Source organism: Loxodonta africana, chromosome 14 (assembly GCF_030014295.1).
Source record: "Loxodonta africana isolate mLoxAfr1 chromosome 14, mLoxAfr1.hap2, whole genome shotgun sequence".
Lineage (NCBI taxonomy): Eukaryota > Metazoa > Chordata > Mammalia > Proboscidea > Elephantidae > Loxodonta > Loxodonta africana.
Window position 1 is genome coordinate 31,687,406 of NC_087355.1, and position 20,881 is coordinate 31,708,286.

The 20,881-nt window shown below is 40.7% G+C and overlaps 1 protein-coding gene across 1 annotated transcript in view; it reads right to left on the reverse strand.

Moving 5' to 3' along the window:
• The window catches only part of ZNF704 (zinc finger protein 704), a 289,533-nt gene that overhangs the window by 12,723 nt on the left and 255,929 nt on the right, over positions 1–20,881 (reverse strand). The window contains exons 5-6 of the mRNA XM_064267867.1: positions 6,130–6,230; positions 545–812 (exon numbers count right to left, since the gene is read on the reverse strand). Coding sequence (XP_064123937.1) covers positions 545–812; positions 6,130–6,230 — 369 coding nt within the window. The remainder of the gene's footprint in view (positions 1–544; positions 813–6,129; positions 6,231–20,881) is intronic.

Here is a 20,881-nt window from a genome sequence, read left to right on the forward strand (position 1 = left end):
AGATTACAGCCTAGGAAACCCCATGAGCAGTTCTGCTTTGTCATATGGGTCCCTTTGTGTTGGAATTGACTAGAGGGCATACAACATATTCTCAGGTGATACTGATACCTGATCAGGGGAGGATACTTTGAAATCCACTAATCTGGGAAGGTAATCACCCATTTAGAAGACAGGCCATGAAGTCCCTGATTTGGGGTGCAGGGTGATTCTGTCATTGTGTCAAAAGTTTTCCAGTGCCTACCTTTGCATTCGTTTTTTATTTATCAGATACTTACAAAATGTGCCAGGCACATTTTGGGCTTTATACTATAAGAATTTTAATCCTCATAGCAACCTTTATGGGCTCAGAGCTTTAGTTAGCATTGGGGTCTCAGCTGTGTGAGATACTGGAGTAAGTAGAGAAAAAGAAAAATGGACTCAGCTGCTGGCTAGCTGCACTGTACGATGCTGATTTTCCACCGTGCTACCCTTTACTCACACAGGTCAGATGTTACTGTTTTTGGTCAGGGGTCAAGGTGATTACTCTGAGTCCCTTGCAAGTCACCTGGTAAGCATGGTCGGTGTGCACGAGGTAGAGGGTGGTGGGAGCAGAGCGGCTCAAGGGCGTCATCAGTTTAGTCTCAGTTTTGGCACAAGGAGTTTCCGTTCGGCTTGAATCGGGGATAGGGAAAGCAGGAGGTGAAGCCAAGGACTGGGAGGGAGACGCTGGGGCTGGGCTGCCCAGTCCATCCACCACCGAGTCGGTGTTGAGCTTGATCTCTGTGTAGTAAAAGTCCTCTTCTCCATCACTGTAGTCAGAGTCCCCAACACGCCTAATGCAAAAAAGAGAGCAAAGCAATTGTACCAGGCCTATCTTTCCTTTTGCTTCGAAAGTCCTCCACAGGATGTTCTGTTTAGAATGCCTTCCTCTCTCTTGTCTGCTGGCAAACGCTTTCTTATCCTGCAACACTCAACTGTGAGCTTCCAGGGAAACCTTCCTTGACCTCTTAAAGCAATTCGCTCATTCATTCATTTACTAAATCATTCAACAATTTATTGAGAATCTACCATGTCCAGGCAGTGTTCTAGGGTCTCCTAATTTTACAGTGAAAAAAGCACGTGTAGTCTCTGCCCTGATAGAACTCACAGTTTAGTGAGGGAGACAGACAAGAAACCCTTCATGGTTCTTTATAAAATAGACATTTAATACATCAAGTACTGATAAGTCCCATAAAGAAAAAATAAGCAGTGGTAAGAGTCTCCATAAGCAGAGTTAGTGATTGGGGGTGTGTGTTAATTTTAAATAGATCATCAAAGGAAGCTCACTGAAGAGGCACGGCTTGAGCAGAGACCCGAATGAAGGGAGGGAGAAAGCCGGGCAGAGACCTACAGGAAGAAGGCACCAGCAGGAAGTAGCATAAAGGCCTGAGGTGGGTGGGCTTGGTGTTTAATTCAAAGGGCAGAGAGGCCGGTGGCTGGAGCTCATGGCATGAGGGAGAGAGTAAAGAGAGAAGAGATGGGAACAGAGACAGAGACAAGATCATGTAGGGCTTTGTAGCCTGTGATAACAGCGCTTTATTCTGAATGTGATGGAAGCCACTGGAGGGTTTTGAGTCATCTACTCTTTAAAAAGATCATTCTGGCTATTGTCTAGTTAGCACCTAACTCCTGTTAGGGCCTCTGTGCTCCCTTTGAAGTGTGTTCATCCCTTTATTTAATTACATACCACATTTCTGTAATTGCTTCTTCCCTTGTTATCCCTTCGCTAAGACTGTGATTCCCTAGGGCTGTGTCTTGTTCATCTTCGTGTTCCTCCTGCAGATCAGGTATTTGACATAGAGTTGGTACTTATTAAATGTTGAATGAACAAATGAAAAGGAGGTCATTATAGCCCAGTGGTTAAATGCATAGTATCTGAAGTCAGACTTCCTAGGTTCAAATCTTGACTCGGTCACTTTCTAGCTGTGTGTATGATTTTAGTAACCTACATGTAGTTCCTGTGCCTCAGTTTCTTCATTTATACAACGGGGATAATTATTGTTCCTTGCTTATTATGAGGATTAAGTGTGTCAATATTTATAAAGTGCTTAGAAGGGTACCTGATGCATGGTAAGTGTTGTACTGCTTATTAAAACAAATCTACATTAGAAATCCTCTATTACCACCACCAGCAAAGCTGCTGAGGTGCTTTCAAAGTCTTCTGCTCAAGACATGGGATATTGTACTTTTCAATCTGGAAGACGGAGACTAAAAAATTCACAGAAAACTTTTGAGGAAAGTAAAGTGACTCAGTACATGCTGAGTAGATTTGTTACTTTGTGGAGAGGTGATACACATGAAGCCCCCTGGCTTTACGGGATGGCTGAGCAGAGGCCCCTGTACATCTCCCTTCTGTGGGGTATCCCCTGAATTTCACAGACACATCCAGCAGCAGATCACTGACTCAGAAAGAAGAAAAAAATTTCCCACTTACAATCCCCACATAGAACCTACAATAAACCCCCCTCCTTCCTAGGCCCTTTCTCTTTGATCACATCAGTGATGTCTCCAAGCCTAGCTCTGTTTCCCCTGAGCTCTCCAGAGGAGGCATCTGGGAAGGTGTCTTCATCCTGGATGAGGTCTGGCAGGCTTGGCTTTCTGACAAGCATACCATTAATGACCCCAGAGAGTGGGACGAAGAATGTGTGTCTGTTCTATTCCTGTCCCCACTTCCTTTCCAGTAAAAGGCAGGCCAAGTTGCAACTGGCTGCCCAGTGCTACTAATAGACACACAGCCCTGGGGGAAATTGTGCATCCTAGTTGGGGATAAATCAAGATCGGCCCCCGGTATACAAGAATGGAGTGAGAAACAGTATACTTTTTATACTGGCGTGGTGTGCACTGCAATTAAATCAGATGCAAGAAATATTTTCTTTGGGCTTTGATATGCTCCCTCCCTACCCTCACACACAGTCAACACTCATTAAAAATGTCCCATTATCCTATAGGCTTTGAATCTAGCCCATGGATTAAGGCAAAGGCTATTTTTCTCTCCCCCTCCATGATGTCATGGATTGAATTGTGTCTCCCGCAAAATATCTGTCAGCTTAGCTGGACCATGATTCTCAGCACGGTGTGACTGTCCACAATCTTATGTGATTGTCCACCATTTTATGTGATTTCCCTATGTGCTGTAAATCCTATCACTATGATGAAATAAAATGGATTAGGAGCAATTATACTGATGAGGTCTACAAGATTAGGTAGTGTCTTAAGCCAATCTTTTTTTTTTTAATAATTTTTATTGTGCTTTAAGTGAAAGTTTACAAATCAAGTCAGTCTCTCACAGAAAAACTTATATACACCTTAACTACATACTCCCAATTACTCTCCCCCCCCAATGAGACAGCCTGCTCCCTCCTTCCAGTCTCTCTTTTTGTGACCATTTTGCCAGCTTCTAACCCCCTCTACCCTCCCATCTCCCCTCCAGACAGGAGATGCCAACATCGTCTCAAGTGTCCACCTGATGCAAGTAGCTCACTTCTCATCAGCATCTCTCTCCAACCCATTGTAAGCCAATCTCTTTGAGATACAAAAGAGAGATGCAAGCAGAGAGACATGGGGACCTCATACCACCAAGAAAGCAGTGCCGGGAGCAAAGCGCGGCCTTTGGACTTGAGTTTCCTGTGCTGAGATGCTCCCAGACCAAGAAAAGACTGATGACATGGACCTTCCTCCAGAGCTGACAGAGAGAGAAACCCTTCCCCTGGACCTGACACCCTGAATTCGGACTTATAGCCTACTGGACTGTGAGAGAGTAAACTTCTCTTTGTTAAAGCCATCCACTTGTGGTATTTTTGTTATAGCAGCACTAGATGACTAAGACACATGAGAAAGCTGAGGTCCAGATCTGCCTTAGAGTTCTGCTAACCTAGGCCCATCCCTGTGAACGACTGGCAGGGCTATGAAGTCTCAGACACCTAGGCAAGTTTTAAGAGCACATTGGTAAAAAAGGGATGCTGGGGGAGCAGACTGGGCAAATCTGCTGCAAAAGACCTCTTTAAAGTGTCAAAAAGCAAAGATGTCACCTTGACGACTAAGGTGCACCTGACTCAAGTCATGGTATTTTCAATAGCCTCATATGCATGTGAAAGCTGGATAATGAATAAGGAAGACCGAAGTGGAATCCGTGCCTTTGAATTATGGTGTTGGTGAAGAATACTGAATATACCATGGACTGCCAGAAGAACAAACAAATCTGTCTTGGAAGACGTACAGCCAGAATGTTCTATAGAAGCAAGGGAAGCAAAACTTCGTCTCATGTTCTTAGGACATGCTATCAGGAGAGATTAGTCACTAGGGAAGGACATCATGGTTGATAAAGTGGAGGGTCAGCATAAAAGAGGAAGACCCTCAACAAGATGGATTGACACAGTGCACAGTGGCTGCAATAATGGACTCAAACAGCAAAGATTGTGAGGATGGTGCAGGACTGGGCAGTGTTTTGTTCTGTTGTACGTAGGGTTGCTGTGAGTCAAAATTGACTTGAACGGCACCTAACGACAAACAATAACAAGGGAAGCAAGTCAAGTGGCTGCATTCTGAATTTAACCCACTGTGAAGCACCTCAGGAACTAAAAGGAAATTCATGTATCCACTTAACAATCTATAAAAACATTTAAATGGCATGTGCTTCCATGTGGCACTGAATAGGATTCAATCTCTGGGCAGACAGACTTTAAAAAACACCTTACCTCCTGGCTAAAACTTCAGGCAGCTGTTTCTAAATCCTTAAATAACTCTGAGCTATTTACATTGTGAATTGTCCTGAGATGAGACTGGAGTAGAGACACTGCAGGAAGCCTGTCTGAGAAGCTTTAGAACAGCATTGAGGGCATTCTGCCCTGCAGAGATTCCATGTGGTGTTTCTTGAAGATGGACCCTATGGCTGGGGGAGCAGAAGTCCAGGCTTCTTTGGCCACACTCTCAGCACCCACAGTGCTTTGTGACCTTCAGGGTCAGTGCTTGGGAAGCGTCTGACTGTCTCCTCAAACATCAGCCGTAAGGTTAGGGAGTTTGATCCCTGCTTCTCTCCACAGCCACTGCTGGAGCTGACCATCAGATCAGCAATGTCACCTTAGAACCCATTTCTGTTTTCTGCCTATACCACTTTTTGTGGATGATGCATTCCCTGAATTTATCTCTTGCTGGGTAAAGTGACTATTGCTTTTATTTCTCCACACAGGACTCCCGTGTGGCCAAGCAGTTGGGCCTTGGTCATGCATTTGTGTTTGCCTTATGTACACTAGCTAGAATTTACAGCTTCTTATGGTCCCTTCTAAGTTGCACACCATAGAACAAAAAAGACCCAGAGACTAAAGTACAAGACTGCTGACCCTCCACTGCCCCCTGGTGTGGCTCCCAAAACTTCATTTTATTTTTCTTGAGCTTTCTATAAAGGTTCCTAGTTGTACCTATTGCAGTCGAGGAATTAAGTGCTACGTAATATAAGGAAAATAGAGGGCCTATTTGATCAACAAATTGATGGAGCCAGATTAGCAGGCATGTTAGGAATAGCGACGGCAACGTTGGTTGATGCAGTGATTTTTAACCCTTTTAAGTTATACTTGCCTTTCACACTCCAAGCTGTGAGTACTCTTCATTGAGAAAAAAAGCACATGGAATTTTCTAATTTTACAGACTATTTCAGGGGGTTCAAGGGCCTCTTGAAGTCCAACCATAGATCCCAGGTTAGAAACTCCTACCTTCGCATTTTATAATTCACACACACACACAAAAAAATTCACAAGTCACTCTCATATTATCTCTCTGACTCTCATAAATGAACCTGCAGGGTCTGTATTATTATTAACCTCATTTTTTCAGAAAGAACTGAGGCTCAGACCAGTGACTTCCTGACATCACTTAGTAAGTAAATTATTGGGGCTTTACAACTTCAAATTCTTTCTACTGTGCCATATTGGCCTGTATTACCTGCATGGGGCCATCTCTATATACTGATTAGGGAGACCAAGCAAGTCCCAGTATCTTTTTCTGTACTCGGAACTGTGAAGGCACAATGTGATGTGTAATTTCTGGGTGTAGATGGCCCTAGACTGAACTGATGGACATTATGCTAAAAGGCGAGCTTGCCAGTGAGGGCTGCCTTACCCAAGGTGAACAGTCCGGATGTGTTTCTGGATGCCTGCTGCGGTGCTCAGCACTTTGCCACAGTTTTTCCAGAGGCATTTGAACATCACTTTCATGGAGTTCTACACAGGAGAGAGAAAGTTATGCTGAAGTGAAAACTAACCCATTTTATTTCTGTCCTCCAAACATATATATGTTTATTAGAAAAGTTAGAGCTTCATATCCTTTTTTCTGTAACTTGGCCACCGTTCCAGGAAATACCCCAGCTGGTGAGTATCTTGATGACCTCAGACATTTTCCCACATCCTATACAAGAACTGAGCTCAGCTGGAATGTTTCACTTCAGGTTTATTGAGCTGGCCACAGTAAGTTAGCCTTGAATAATGGTGGCTTTTTTATTTAACATTCAGTAAGCACTTACTATGTGCTAGGTGCTGTCCAAAGTGTTTATTTCATTTAATCCTAAAAGACAGATACTATGATTATCCCCATTTTGCAGATGTAAAGACAGCTTCAGTAAGTCAATGCGCAGTCAAAGAACTGGTTAGTGGCAAAGCTAGGATATGAATCCAAGGAGTCTGGCTCCAGGAACCACCCTCTCCATAGTACACAATTCTGCCTTCTTCAACAAAGTCTCAGTATTTTCCAAAACAGTCCAGCACAGTGATTCAGAGCACTGATTTTGGACTTACTTTCTTGGGGGATCAGTCTCTTATCTATAAAATAAGAACAATAATAGTACCTGTCTCAGAGGGTTAGTACAAGGATTGAATGAGGTTATGGAAGTGAACCATTAGCAGAACACTGACAGGAGTGAGCGTTCGATCAGTGGTGGCTATTACGGTATGACGGTGACTATGCTTCCTGGAGTTAAATGTTATAGGAGAATAAGTGTTCTCCAGGGAGGTCCCTTGTCATTGGGATGCTTTCTCTTTGCTGCTTGTTTCCTCAGGCATGGTGACAGACACTGCATATGTTCACCAAACTCCACTTCTTTCTCCTCCTGGCCATACAACTGGACCTCATTTCCCAGATCCCTTGCAGTCAGTTGGGGCCATGTGACTGAATTAGGGCTGGTGAAAAGCAGAAAGAGTGATATACACCCCTCCCAAGCCTCACCCTAAATACTTCTCCACTGATGTCTCCTTCACCCTACCACAACTGGCTCTGCTGACTAGATGTACAAATCCTGAAGGTCTTAGGGGATGGCAGAGCCACTAGATCAGAGGTTCTTCTGTTTGCTATGGACTTTTTCTACAGCCTGGTGAAACCTATGCATCCCGTCTCAGAATAATGTTTTTTAATGTACAAAATAAAATACATAGTATTACCAAAAAAAAGCAAGTACACTGAAATATGTTTATTGAAATACTAAAAATGTTTTGTGACATAGAAATATATGTACTTTCTGTTAACATATTAAATACTACCGTAATTTCAAAGTAATATTAAGGTGTCATTATACTTCATGACAGCTGCTACAATTATGATATGAGAAATATCTATTATTTTTATTGGTTGCAAAGTGCTAATATTCTGGTTTGAGGCTCTCAATCATAATTGAAGGAAATACTATAGTTAGAAAGTTATTGACAATAAAGATATGCTTCCCCCTTTCCCATCCAAGTTACTTCATCAGAAAAGTGACAGCTTCGTGGACCCCGGGTTAAGAACCCCTGCCCTTGGAGGAAGGGGCTTGAGTCCCTGGAGGACTGTGTGGAGCAGACACCTGCCCCTTCTCACCATCTGCATTGGACTATGCCATGAGAGAGAAATAAACCTTTACTGTGTTAAGCTGCTGAAGTTTGGAACAATAAACCTGTTAAAATAGTAAAGCTACCCTACTAATAAACAGTGGTGACACCTTCCTGAACTGATGGGATTTACTTAGCTTTGCTAAACATGTCTAGTAGGATTTCTGCCATTGAGTAGCTGTGATTCCCGTTGTCATAATCCTGATTCTACGAAGCAATCATTTACATGTTTAGAAGATGACACATCTAGCTATAACTGATGGGATTAGTATCCTGTTGACTGAACTGGACAGCCACCTTCACTGAAGACTTTCTAAATGGAAAAGGCACTGGAAGCTCCCAGAACTGAGGAGTGTCCTGTGTGTTGGGAATGGTCTCTTTCAACATGGCAAGTAGAGGACAAAGTGTAGTTGCGTGTTGCTGCAGTCTGTTAGAGTAGATTGGTGACAACAGAAAAAGCCCACCTTTCAGTGGCCTGCTGTGGCCAAGAGGCTCTGCCCTGGGTGGCCGGCATCCTTCTTGCCACTCCTGGGCCTCACAACCAGCTCAGTGATACTGCCCTCTGCAATGTGCAGTACTGAGGTGTAGCTACAGGAGCTGGAACTAAAACTGTTAGTGGGGTGTGAAGATAGCTGAGAAGCAAAGAACTGTTGTTGTTGTATGCTGTCGAGTTCATTCCATAGGAGACTTTAATGTACACACTCCTGATAAGTCTGTGTTTATTCCAAGAAGACAGCTCACAATGCTCAGGCTCCTTGATCTCCTTGGGCCACTGCAAAGGAAGATGAGCCAAAGGAGGAGAGTTTCAATCCTGCCTTCCCACCGCCCCAAGGTCCACAAAAAAGGAACTCTGCTTGGTAATTTTTATTCAAAGCACCTAACTTGACCTATCAATATTAATGAACAAAGCCTCATACTGTGAGTGCTTTCTGCCCATTTTTAAATTATGAAGTTACACTGTAGGAAATACATTGCCCTTAAGGGAATTAAGGAACTCAAGCAGAAATTACAAGTACCTGATAGTCCACATATCTGTCTGAATGGAGTTGCTATAGATCAAAACTTTTTTGCTTTATTCAAAACATTTTTGCTAATGACATTTCTTTAATTAAACAAAGTATTAAGCACCTACTATTTAGCAAGGCCATCACCTGTCTGTTAGTTTGTGATACTGTGGTAGCTTGCATGCTGCACTGATGCTGGAGGCTATGCCACTGGCATTTCAAATACCAGCAGGGTCACCCATGGTAGACAGGTTTCAGCAGAGCTTCCATTAAACTGAAAAGAAGGACCTGGTGATCTACTTCTGAAAAAAAAATTGGTCAGTGAGAACCTTAGGGATAGCAGCGGAGCATGTCTGATATGGTGCTGGAAGATGAGCCTCTCAGTTTGGAAGGGACTCAAAATATGACTGGGGAAGAGCTGCCTCCTAGAGTCGACCTTGATGACATGGACGTTTAAAGTAAAGCTTTCCGGACTTCATTGCTGATGTGGCACAACTTAAAATGAGAAGAAACAGCTGCAAACATCCACTAGTAACTGGAACGTGGACTGTATGAAGTATGAATCAAAGAAAATTGGAAGTCATCAAAAATGAAATGGAATGCATAAAGATCGATATCCTAGGCATTAGTGAGCTGAAATGGCTGGTATTGGCCTTTTTTTTTTTTTTTTAATTGTGCTTTAGGTGAAAGTTTACAGAGCAAATTAGTTTCTCATTAAACAATACACATATTGTTTTGTGACACTGGTTGCCAGCCCCGAGATGTGACAACACTCTCCCCTTCTCAACCTTGGGTTCCCCATTTCCATTCGTCCAGTTTTCCTGTCCCCTTCTGCATAGTCTAGTATATATGGTTGAACTACATGTGTTACTATTTGTTTTATAGACCTGTCTAATCTTTGGCTGAAGGGTGAACCTCAGAAGAGACTCCATTACTGAGCTAAAAGCATGTCCAGGGGCCATACTCTTGGGGTTTTCTCCAGTCTCTGTCAGACCAAGAAGTTTGGTCTTTTTTTTTTTTTTTTGTGAGTTACAATTTTGTTCTACATTTTTCTCCAGCTCTGTCCAGGGACCCTCTATTGTGATCCTTGTCAAAGCAGTCTGCAGTGTTAGCCAGGCACCATCTAGTTGTGCTGGACTGTCTGGTGGAGGCTGTGGTAGTTGTGGTCCATTAGTCCTTTGGACTACAATCTTTCCCTTGTGTCTTTGGTTTTCTTCACTCTCCATTGCTCCAGATGGGGTGGGACCAGTATGTGTCCAGCTTTCCTGTTCTTTCCTGTCTTCTCGTCCTTGTCCCTGGGCTGGTGTCCTATTTAGTCCAGTTTGGCTGGTGTCCTATTTAGTCCAGTATGGGCCTGTTTAATCTTTGGCTGAAGGGTGAACCTCAGGAGTGACTTCAGTACCGAGTTAAAAGGGTATCCAGGGTCCATACTCTCAGGGTTTCTCCAGTCTCTGTCAAACCAGTAAGTCTGTTCTTTTTGTGTGAGTTAAAATTTTGTTCTACATTTTTCCCCAGTTCTCTCTGGGACACTCTATTGTGATCCCTGTCAGAGCCATCTGTGGTGATAGCTGGGTTCCATCTTGTTGTGCTGGACTCAGTCTGGTGGAGGCTGTGGTAGTTGTGGTCCATTAGTCCTTTGGACTAATCTTCCCCTTGTGTCTTTGGTTTTCTTCATTCTCCCTTGTTCCAGGCAGGGTGGGATTGTGGAGTATCTTAGATGGCCGCCCACAAGCTTTTAAGACCCCAGATGCTACTCACCAAAGTAGGATGTCAAACATCTTCTTTACAAACCATGTTATGCCAGTTGAGCTAGATGTCCCCCAAGACCATGGTCCCCAGCCCTCAGCCCAGTAACCTGGTCCCTCAGGGAGTTTGGATGTGTCTCTGAATCTTCTATGACTTGGCCTTGGCCAAGTTGTGCTGATTTCCCCAGTATTGTGTACTCTTACCCTTCACCAAAGTTACCACTTATCTATTTTCTAGTTGGTGTTTCCCTCTTCCCCCTCCTCCCCCCCCCGCCAGTAACCATCAAAGGTTGTTTCTTTCTGTGTGTAAACCTTTTCATGAGTTTTTATAATAGTGGTCTCATACAACATTTGTCCTTTTGTGACTGACTTATTTCACTCACCATAATGCCCTCCAGATTGTATTGGCCATTTTGATTTGGACAATCATAAGGTCTACTATGCTGAGAATGACAAACTGAAGAGAAATGGCATCACATCCATGGTCAAAAAAAAAAAAATTTCAAGGTCTATCCTGAAATACAGTGCCATCAGGGATAGGATAATATATGTTTGCCTACAAGGAAGACTAGTTAATACTACTATTATTCAAATTTACACACCAACCACTAAGGCCAAAGATGAAGAAATTGAAGATTTTTACCAGCTTCTGCAATCTGAAATTGATCAAACATACAATCAAGATGCATTGATAACTATTGGTGATTGGAGTGCAAAAGTTGGAAACAAAGAAGGATGGGTAGTTGGAAAATATGGCCTTGGTGACAGAAATGACGTCGCAGATAGCATGATAGAATTTTGCAAGACCAAAGCCTTCTTCATTGCAAATACCTTTTTTCAGCAATGTAAACAGCAACTATGCACATGGACCTCACTGGTGAGAATACACAGGAATCAAATTGACTACATCTGTGGAAAGAGACAACAGAGAAGCTCAATATCAGTCAGAACAAGGGACGACTGCAGAACAGGCCATCAATTGCTCATATGCAAATTCAAGTTGAAGCTGAAGAAAATTAAAACAAATCTGCAAGAGCCAAAGTAAGACCTTGAGTATATTCCACTTGAATTTAGATACCATCTCAAGAATACATTTGATGCATTGAACACTAATGACTGAAGACCAGATGAGTTGTGGGATGACATCATGAAAAAAGGAAAAAAAAAAAAAAAGACCAAAATGGATTTTGGAAGAGACTCTGAAACTTGCTATTGAATGTAGAGTAGCTAAAGTGAAAGGAATTAGTGATGAAGTAAAATAGCTGAACAGAAGATTTCGAAGGGCAGCTCGAGAAGATAAAGTATTATAATAAAATATGCAAAGACCTGGAGATAGAAAATCAAAATGGAAGAGCACGCTTGGCATTTATCAAGCTGAAAGAACTGAAGAAAAAATTCAAACCCTGACTTGCAATATTAAAGGATTCTATGGGTGAAAAATTGAATGATGCAGGAAGCATCAAGAGAAGATAGAAGAAATACACACATTCACTGTACCAAAAAGAATTGGCTGACATTCAACCATTTCAGGAGGTACCATATGATCAAGAACCAATAGTAATGAAGGAAGAAGTCCAGCCTGTACTGAAGGCACTGTAGAAAAACAAGGCTGCAAGAACTGATGGATTAGCAACTGAAAAGTTTCAACAAAGGGATGCAACACTGGAAGTGCTCACTTATCTATGCCAAGAAATTTGGAAGACAGGTATTTGGCCAACCGACTGGAAGAGATCCATATATGTGCCCATTCCAAAGAAAGGTGATCTAACGGAACGTGGAAATTATCAAAAAATACCATTAATATCACATATAAGTAAAATCATGCTGAAGATAATTCAAAAACAGTTGCAGCAGTACACTGACAGGGAACTGCCAGAAGTTCAAGCTGGACTGAGAAGAGGACGTGGAACAAGGGATATCATTGCTGATGTCAGATGGATCTTGGCTGAAAGTAGAGAATACCAGAAAATGTTTACCTGTTTTATTGCTATGCAAAGGCATATGACTGTGTGGATCATAACAAATTATGGATAATGTTGTGAAGAATGGGAATTCTGGAACACTTAATAGGGATCCTGCAGAACTTGTATGTAGACCAGGAGGCAATCATTTTTAACAGAACATTGGGGATACTGTTGTTGTTAGGTGCCGTCGAGTTGGTTCCGACTCATAGTGACCCTGTGCACAACAGAACGAAACACTGCCCGGTCCTGAGCCATCCTTACAATCGTTGTTATGCCTGAGCTCATTGTTGCAGCCACCGTGTCAATCCACCTTGATGAGTGTCTTCCTCTTTTCTGCTGACCCTGTGCTCTACCAAGCATGATGCCCTTCTCCAGGGACTGATCCCTCCTGACAACACGTCCAAAGTATATAAGACGCAGTCTCACGATCCTTGCCTCTAAGGAGCATTCTGGCTGCTCTTCCTCCAAGACAGATTTGTTTGTTCTTTTGGCAGTTCATGGTATATTCAATATTCTTCGCCAACACCACAATTCAAAGGCATTAATTCTTCTTCAGTCTTCCTTATTCATTGTCCAGCTTTCACATGCATACGATGCGATTAAAAATACCATGGTTTGGGTCAGGCGCACCTTAGTCTTCAAGGTGACATCTTTGCTCTTCAACACTTTAAAGAGGTCCTTTGCAGCAGATTTACCCAATGCAATGCATCTTTTGATTTATTGATTGCTGCTTCCATGGCTATTGATTGTGGATCCAAGTAAAATGAAATCCTTGACAAGTTCAATCTTTTCTCTGTTTATCATGTTGTTGCTCATTAGTCCAGTTGTGAGGATTTTTGTTTTCTTTATGTAAGAGGTGTAATCCATACTGAAGGCTGTGGTCTTTGATCTTCATTAGTAAGTGCTTCAAGTCCTCTTCACTTTCAGCAAGCAAGGTTGTGTCATCTGCACAACGCAGGTTGTTAATGAGTCTTCCTCCAATCCTGATGCCCTGTTCTTCTTCATATAGTCCAGCTTCTCGGATTATTTGCTCAGCATACAGACTGAATAGGTGTGGACCTGAAGCACGTACTGATGAAGATCAAAGACTACAGCCTTCTGTATGGATTACATCCTAACATAAGGAAAAAAAAAAAAACTTCACAACTGAACAATAAGCAACATCATGATAAATGGAGAAAAGAGTGAAGTTGTCAAGGATTTCATTTTACTTGGATCCACAATCAACACGCATGGAAGCAACAGTCAAGAAATCAAACGATGCATTGCACTGGGCAAATGCGCTGCAAAAGACCTCTTTAAAGTGTTAAAAAGCAAAGATGTTACCTTGAGGACTAAGGTGTGCCTGACCCCAGCCATGGTATTTTCAAGTGCCTCATAGGCATGCAAAAGCTCAGCAATGAATAAAAAAGATAAAAGAACTGATGCATTTGGATCATGGTGTTGGTGAAGAACATTGACTATACCATGAACTGCCAGAAGAATGAACAAATCTGTTTTGGAAGAAGTAAAGCCAGAAAGCTCCTTAGAAGCAAGGATGACGAGACTTTGTCTCATGTTCTTTGGACATGTTATCAGGAGGGTCTAGTTTCTGGAGAAGGACGTCATGCTTGGTCAAGTAAACGGTCAGCGAAAAAGAAGAAGACCCTCAATGAAATGGACTTACACGGTTGGCTACAATGGGCTGAAACATAGCAATGACTGTGAAGATTGCACAGGACTGGGCAGTATTTTGTTCTGTTGTACACAGGTTCATATGAATGGGAACCAACTCCACGGCACCTAACAACAGCATTATGTATCAAAGGAGCACTGGTGGTGGAATCATTAAGAGCTTGGCTGCTAACTGAAAAGTTGGTAGTTCAAATCCACTTAATGGCTCTGCAGGAGAAATACCTGGTGATTTGCTTCCATAAAGATTATAGCCTAGAAAACTCAATGGGGCAGTTCTGCTCTGTCATATGAGGACGCTATGAGTCAAAAACCTACTTGATGGCACCTAATAACATTATATACTAAGAGCAGGTGACACGTATGATACTGGAGAATATAAGCCTGGAACTCAGGTAAAGTCAGGGCTTTAGATATAAATTTGGAGTTAGGAGCTTGTTATGAGGTGAACACAAAAATATGTTGATTTCCTAATCCCTAGTTCTTATGATCCTGTTTGGAAATAGGTTCTTTGAAGATATTATCAGTTAGGGTAACGTGAGGTCATACTGAGCCCTAATTACATATGACTGGTATCCTGATAAAAGATAAAAAGACACAGAGACAGAGGAAAGATGCCATGTGATATAGCTGCAAGCCAAGGGATGCCTGGAGCTACCAGAAGCTAGGAGAGAAGCATGAAACAGATTGTCCCTCAAGCCTCAGAAGGAATCAACATAGTCAACACCCTGATTTGGGACTCTCATCCTCCTGAACTGAAAGTAAATTTCTGTTTATAAGCTACTTAGTTTGTGGTATTTTGTAATGGCAGCCCTAGAGCCAATACAGAGCTGAAGGAATATTTAAAACCTGAATCTGGATGAGGTCATCTAGAAATGCAGTTAGAGAGGATGAAAAGTCCCAGGCCTCTGCAGCATCCAATTTTTCATGTTGGAAACAGAGAAGAAGCCATCAACGAGAAGGGAGTGAGATGAGGACAGTGGGATGTTATAAGCACAAAGAGAAGAAAGTGCTTCAAGAAAAAAAGATGTGACCAAGTGTACTGAATGACTAGGAGGTGTTCCTGAGGGTTGGCATATGCATGCTGCTGGTGACCCTGACAAGAGCAGATGGACGGAAGTCAGACTGGCATGGTTTGGAGAATAAATGGGATTTAAGGAAATGGAGAGAATAAGTGGAATCAACTTTTCCAAGAATTTTTTCAGTCAAGATAGGGTTTGTAAAAATGAGTGATACTAAAGTGAGTTTTTATGCCGATGGGAATGATTGTGAAGACAAGGAGAAGCTGAGGATGCAGTAGAGATGGAGGGAATAACTCCAGGGTGAGGTTCTTGAGAAGGCAGGAGGAGACAGGCGGTAACATCTACGGCGCAGGTGGAAGGGCTGGCTCTCCACTGGAAAAAGAGGAAGCCAGATAGCATGGCTGCAGTTAGTTTGCTGGTTTGGTGAAGGGGAAAAAAAGCATTTCTCTCTGAGTGCTACTAATTTTTCAGTGAGGTAAGAGGTGAGATCAAAGCTGAGGGCAGAGAGGGGAGGCTGTGTGGAGGTATAAGACCAGAGAAGAAGATAATAGTTGCTTTACAGAGCAGGAAGGGAACAGGCAAGGCACATGGTATTCCATACTTCTGGAGAGGAGACAAGATACAGGAAAAAAAAAAAATCCCAGGACTTGTCCAGTGTCATTTGATGATTCCCAACTGTTACTCACTTAAGGCTTTCATAATATTTAATAGTATTATACAACATATAAAGCCTAATCCCTTCTACATCAAAAATGGAGGAATTTTTTTAAGGCCTCAAATGGCTGACTACTTAGGAAATGACAACCACAGTAGGGTATGTATATAAATATATATATATACACACACAGACATATATATATATATTCAACAATTTCTACATCTATAATTCAGTGACATTTATTACATACTTCAAGGTGTATAACTATTATCACTATCCTTTTCTGAACTACTCAATCACTATTAACATAAACCTCAATGCTTTCTGAGCAAAAAGTCCCCTCCCCTGCAACCACTAATAAGGTTTGGTTTCTATACACTTGCTTATTTAAGTGAGATCATACGGTATTTTGTCCTTTTGCGACTGACCGATTTTGCTCAGTATGTTTTTAAGGTTCATCCATGTTGTGATATGTATCAGGATTTCTCTTTATAGCTGAGTGAGCCATGGTATGTCTATACCCCATTTTGTTTATCCATTCATCTGTTCACGGACATTTGTTTACACCTTTTGGCTACTGTGAAAAGTGCTGCAATCAACACTGGTGTACAGGTTTCTGTTTGCATTCTTGCTTTCACTTCTTTTAGGTATGTACCTAGGATTGGGATTGCTGGGTCATACGGTAGTTCTATGTTCAACTTTTTGGGAAACCGCCAAACTGTTTTCCACAGTGTCTATACCATTTTGCATTTCACCAGCAATGGATGAGGGTTCCAATTTCCCCACATTCTCACTAACACCTGTTTGTTTTTTTATCATTGCCATTCTGCATATGAAAATCCAAATTTCCCAGCACCATTAATTGAAGAGACTCTTCTTTCCCCACTGAACAGACTTAGCATCCTTGTTAAAAAAAAAAAAAAATCAGTTGACCATAGATACATGAATTTATTTCTGTATTCTCAATTTTATTCCATTGGTCTATGTGTCTATTATTACACCAGTAGCAGGCTGTTTTAATTAATGTAGCTTTATAGTATGTTTTGAAATCAGGAAGTGTGAGTCCTCCTACTTTATTCTTCTTCAGGATTGCTTTAGCTATTTGGGGTCCCTTTCCCTTCCACAAATTTGAGGATTGGCTTTTCCACTTCTTCAAAAAAGCTGTTGGCATTTTGATGGGGACTGCAGTGAATTTATAGATTGCTGTTTTTTTTTGGGGGGGGGGTAGCACTGACCTCTTACCTGTATTGAGCCTACTAATTCATGAACACAGAATGTCCTGCATTTAGTGGTTCTTTAATTTCTTTCACTAATGGTTTTGTTTTTTAATGTTTTACAGTTTTCTGTTTACAAGTCTTTTTACCTTCCTAGTTAAATTTATTCCTAGGTATTTTACTCTTTTAGATGCTATTGTAAATTGTAATGTTTTCTTAATTTCCTTTTCCGTTTGGTCATCGCTAATGTATAGAAACCCGACTGATGTGGGTTGACTTTGTACTCTGCCACTTTGCTGAATTTATTTATTAGTTCTAATAGCTTTCTAGGGAATCTTTGGGGTTTTCTATGTATAGGACTATTCATCTACAAAAAGAATAGTTTTACTCCCACTTTCCCAGTTTGGATACCTTTTTTTTCTTGCCTAATTGCTCCGGCTAGGACTTCCAGGAAGATGCTGGATAGTGGTGGGTAGGCATCATTGTCTTGGTTCCTGATCTTAAAGGGAAAGTTCTCAGTCTTTCTCCATTGAATATGATGTTAGCTGTATTTTTTTTTTTTTTAAATAAATGCCCCTTATTATATAGAAGAATCTTCCTGGAACAGGCAGTGTTTTTATTATAAGAGGGTGTTAAATATTCTCAAATGCCTTTTCTGCGTCAATTGAGAAGATTGTGTGGTGGTGGTTCTTTGTTCTTTGATTTATTTTATAATGTGTATTACATTGATTTATTTTATAATGTTGAAACACTCTTGCATTCCTGGGATAATTCCCACTTGATCATGGTGTATAATCCTTTTAATGTATTTTTGGACTCAATTTACTAGTATTTTGTTAAGAATTTTTACAGCTATATTCATAAGGGATATTGGTCTGCAGTTTTCTTTTTTTTGTGTGTGGTGTTTTTGGTATCAGGGTAATGCTAGCCTTATAGAATGAGTTAGGAAGTGTTCCCTCCTATTTTTTTTTCTGGAAATGTGTTAGTAGGATTGGAATTACGTCTATAAATGTTTAGTAGAATTCCCCAGTGAAGCCATCCGGTCAGGTCTTTTATTTGTTGGGAAGTTTTTGATTACTGATTTAATCTCTTCACTCTTTATGGGTCTGTTGAGATGCACTATTTCTTCTTGAGTTAATGTAGGGAGTTTATTTTGTTTCTGGGAATTTCTATTCATTACATTCCCTTATAATCCTTTTTATTTTTGTAAGGTTGGCTGTAATGTCCCCACTTTTGTTTCTAAGTTTGGATATTTTCATCTTCTCACTTTTTTGCCAGTCTAGCTAAACGTTTGTCGATTTTATTGATCTTTTCAAAAAAACAACTTATGGTTTCATTGATTCTATTGTTTTTCTATTTTCTAATTTATTTCTGCTCTGATCTTTATTATTTACTTTCTTTTGGTAGCTTTAGAGTTAGTTTGCTGTTGCTTTTCTAGTTCCTCAAGTTGCAGAGTTGGGCTATTGAATTGGGATCTTTCTTCTTTTTAAATGTAGGTGTTTATCCCTCTGAGTACTGCCTTCACTATATCCCATAGGTTTTGGTATGTTGTGCTTACATTTTTGACTCTTGAGTATTTTTTGATTTCTTCTTTGATCCACTGGTTGTTTAGTAGTGTGTTATTTAATTTCCACATATTTGTGTATTTTTTCGGTTTTCTTTGTGTTCTCATTTCATTTCATTGTGATTAGAGAAAATACTTTGTATGATTTTAACCTTTCAAAATTTATTGAGATTTTCTTAGTATCCTAAACCATGGTCTATCCTGGATCCATGTGCACTGAAGGCTGTATATCGTGGTGTTGTTGGATGGGGTGTTCTATATATGTCTGTTAAGTCTAGTAGGTTAATAGTGTTGCTCAAGGTTTCGATTTCTTTACTGATCTTCTTTCTAGTTGTTCTACAGTAGTAATTTTGTGCCACAAAAATATCATTTATAAGATTGCTGTTCCCACTCCTTGTAATAATATGCCATATAGCTTAGTACTGATTTCCTTAGTTATCATTCATTATTTCATGTAGATGATATAAAGATATCAACCCCGCCCCCCCCCGCCAAAGTACAATGAAACTAATACCCTCTATAAGTACCTTGGAATTACTACAAATTGTAATGTTTAGGTTATCATCTTCTTAACTATTCCCATGCCTCCTTTGGGCCTCTGCCAAGGGCTCCAAAGAAATCTATTGTCCAAAGAAAACTGAGTAATGGTTATGAGGAGATATGATCAACTCTGTATCTTCTTCTTTTATCCCCCTGGGTTTTGAAGATTAATGTTAGGGATAGATTAGTTTTTAGCATGGTAAACTCTTTGAGAGTAGGCACTATGACTTCTTACCCAACACCCTATCCCAGTGCCAAACATAGTGCCTGGCCCAAAAAGTATTTGTTGTGTTGAATCTTGGGAAAGCTGTATTTTGTGGCTACAGAAATGTGCCACATTTGAGACATTTATTTAAGCGTTTTGTGAAATTCACTTAGTAAATGAACTACATTCAAAGAACATTTGTCAAAAAGATTATTTTCTCAAGAATTTCAGAGATTTCCCAGAATGATTAACACTTGATTATCTTACTTGGCTGTATATTAACTTTTCAGTGGAAAGGGTCATGGTGATGCCCTCTATGGTGAGGACTGAATCATAGGTGATTTTCTCTTCACTCTATACAGTATATTACTCTTCAATCTTATATTCCTTGAGCTAGTAGCTACTTTCAAGAGGCAGTCATTTGGACAGAACAAGGGAATACTGCATTGTTAAAAATTAGAAAAGGTGTGCATCAGGGTTGTATCCTTTGATCTTACTTATTCAATATGTATGGCTGAATGAGAAGCCAAACTATATGAAGAAGAATGTGGCATCAGGATTGGAGAAAGGCTCCTTAACAACTTGCAATTTGTATATGACACAACCTTGCCTACTGAAAATGAAGAGAACTTGAAGCACTTACTGATGAAAGTCAAAGACTACAGCCTTCGGTATAGACTTACATCTAAGCATGAAGAAAATGAAAATCCTCACAACTGGGCTAATAAACAATGTTATGATAATGGAGAAGAAACTGAAGTTGTCAATGATTTTATTCTACTGGGAACAACAATCAATGCTCATGGAAGCAGCAATCAAGAAATCAAATGACATATTACATTGGGCAAATCTGCTGCAAATGACTTCTTTAAATATTTAAAAAGCAAAGATGTCACTTTGATATAACTAAGGTGTGTCTGTTCCAAGTCTTTTCAATCTCCTTATATGCATGCAAAAGTTGGACAATGGAAAAGGATGACAGAAGAATTAATGCATTCGAACTGTGGTGTAGAAGAATATGAACTATATCATGGACTACCAGAAGAAGGAACATATGTGTCTTAGGAAAAATACAAGGAGAATGTTGCTTAGAAGCAAGGAGATGAGACTTCGACTCACTTACTTTGGACAAATCATCAAGAAAGACTAATTGTTAGAAAGGACATCATGTTTGGTAAAGTAGAGGGCCAATGTAAACAAGGGAAACCTACAATGAGATGGACTGACACGACAGCCACAACAATGAACTCCAACATACCAGTGATGATAAAGATGGTGCAGGATAAGGCATCATTTTGTTTTGTTAAACATGAGGTCACCATGAGTCGATGGCAACTAATAACAACAACAGTAGCTACTTGAGGAAGGTCTAAGTTCACTAGAAGAGAGTGGAAAATCTGCTGCAGGAAAAGTTATTGTCTAATTTTGAATG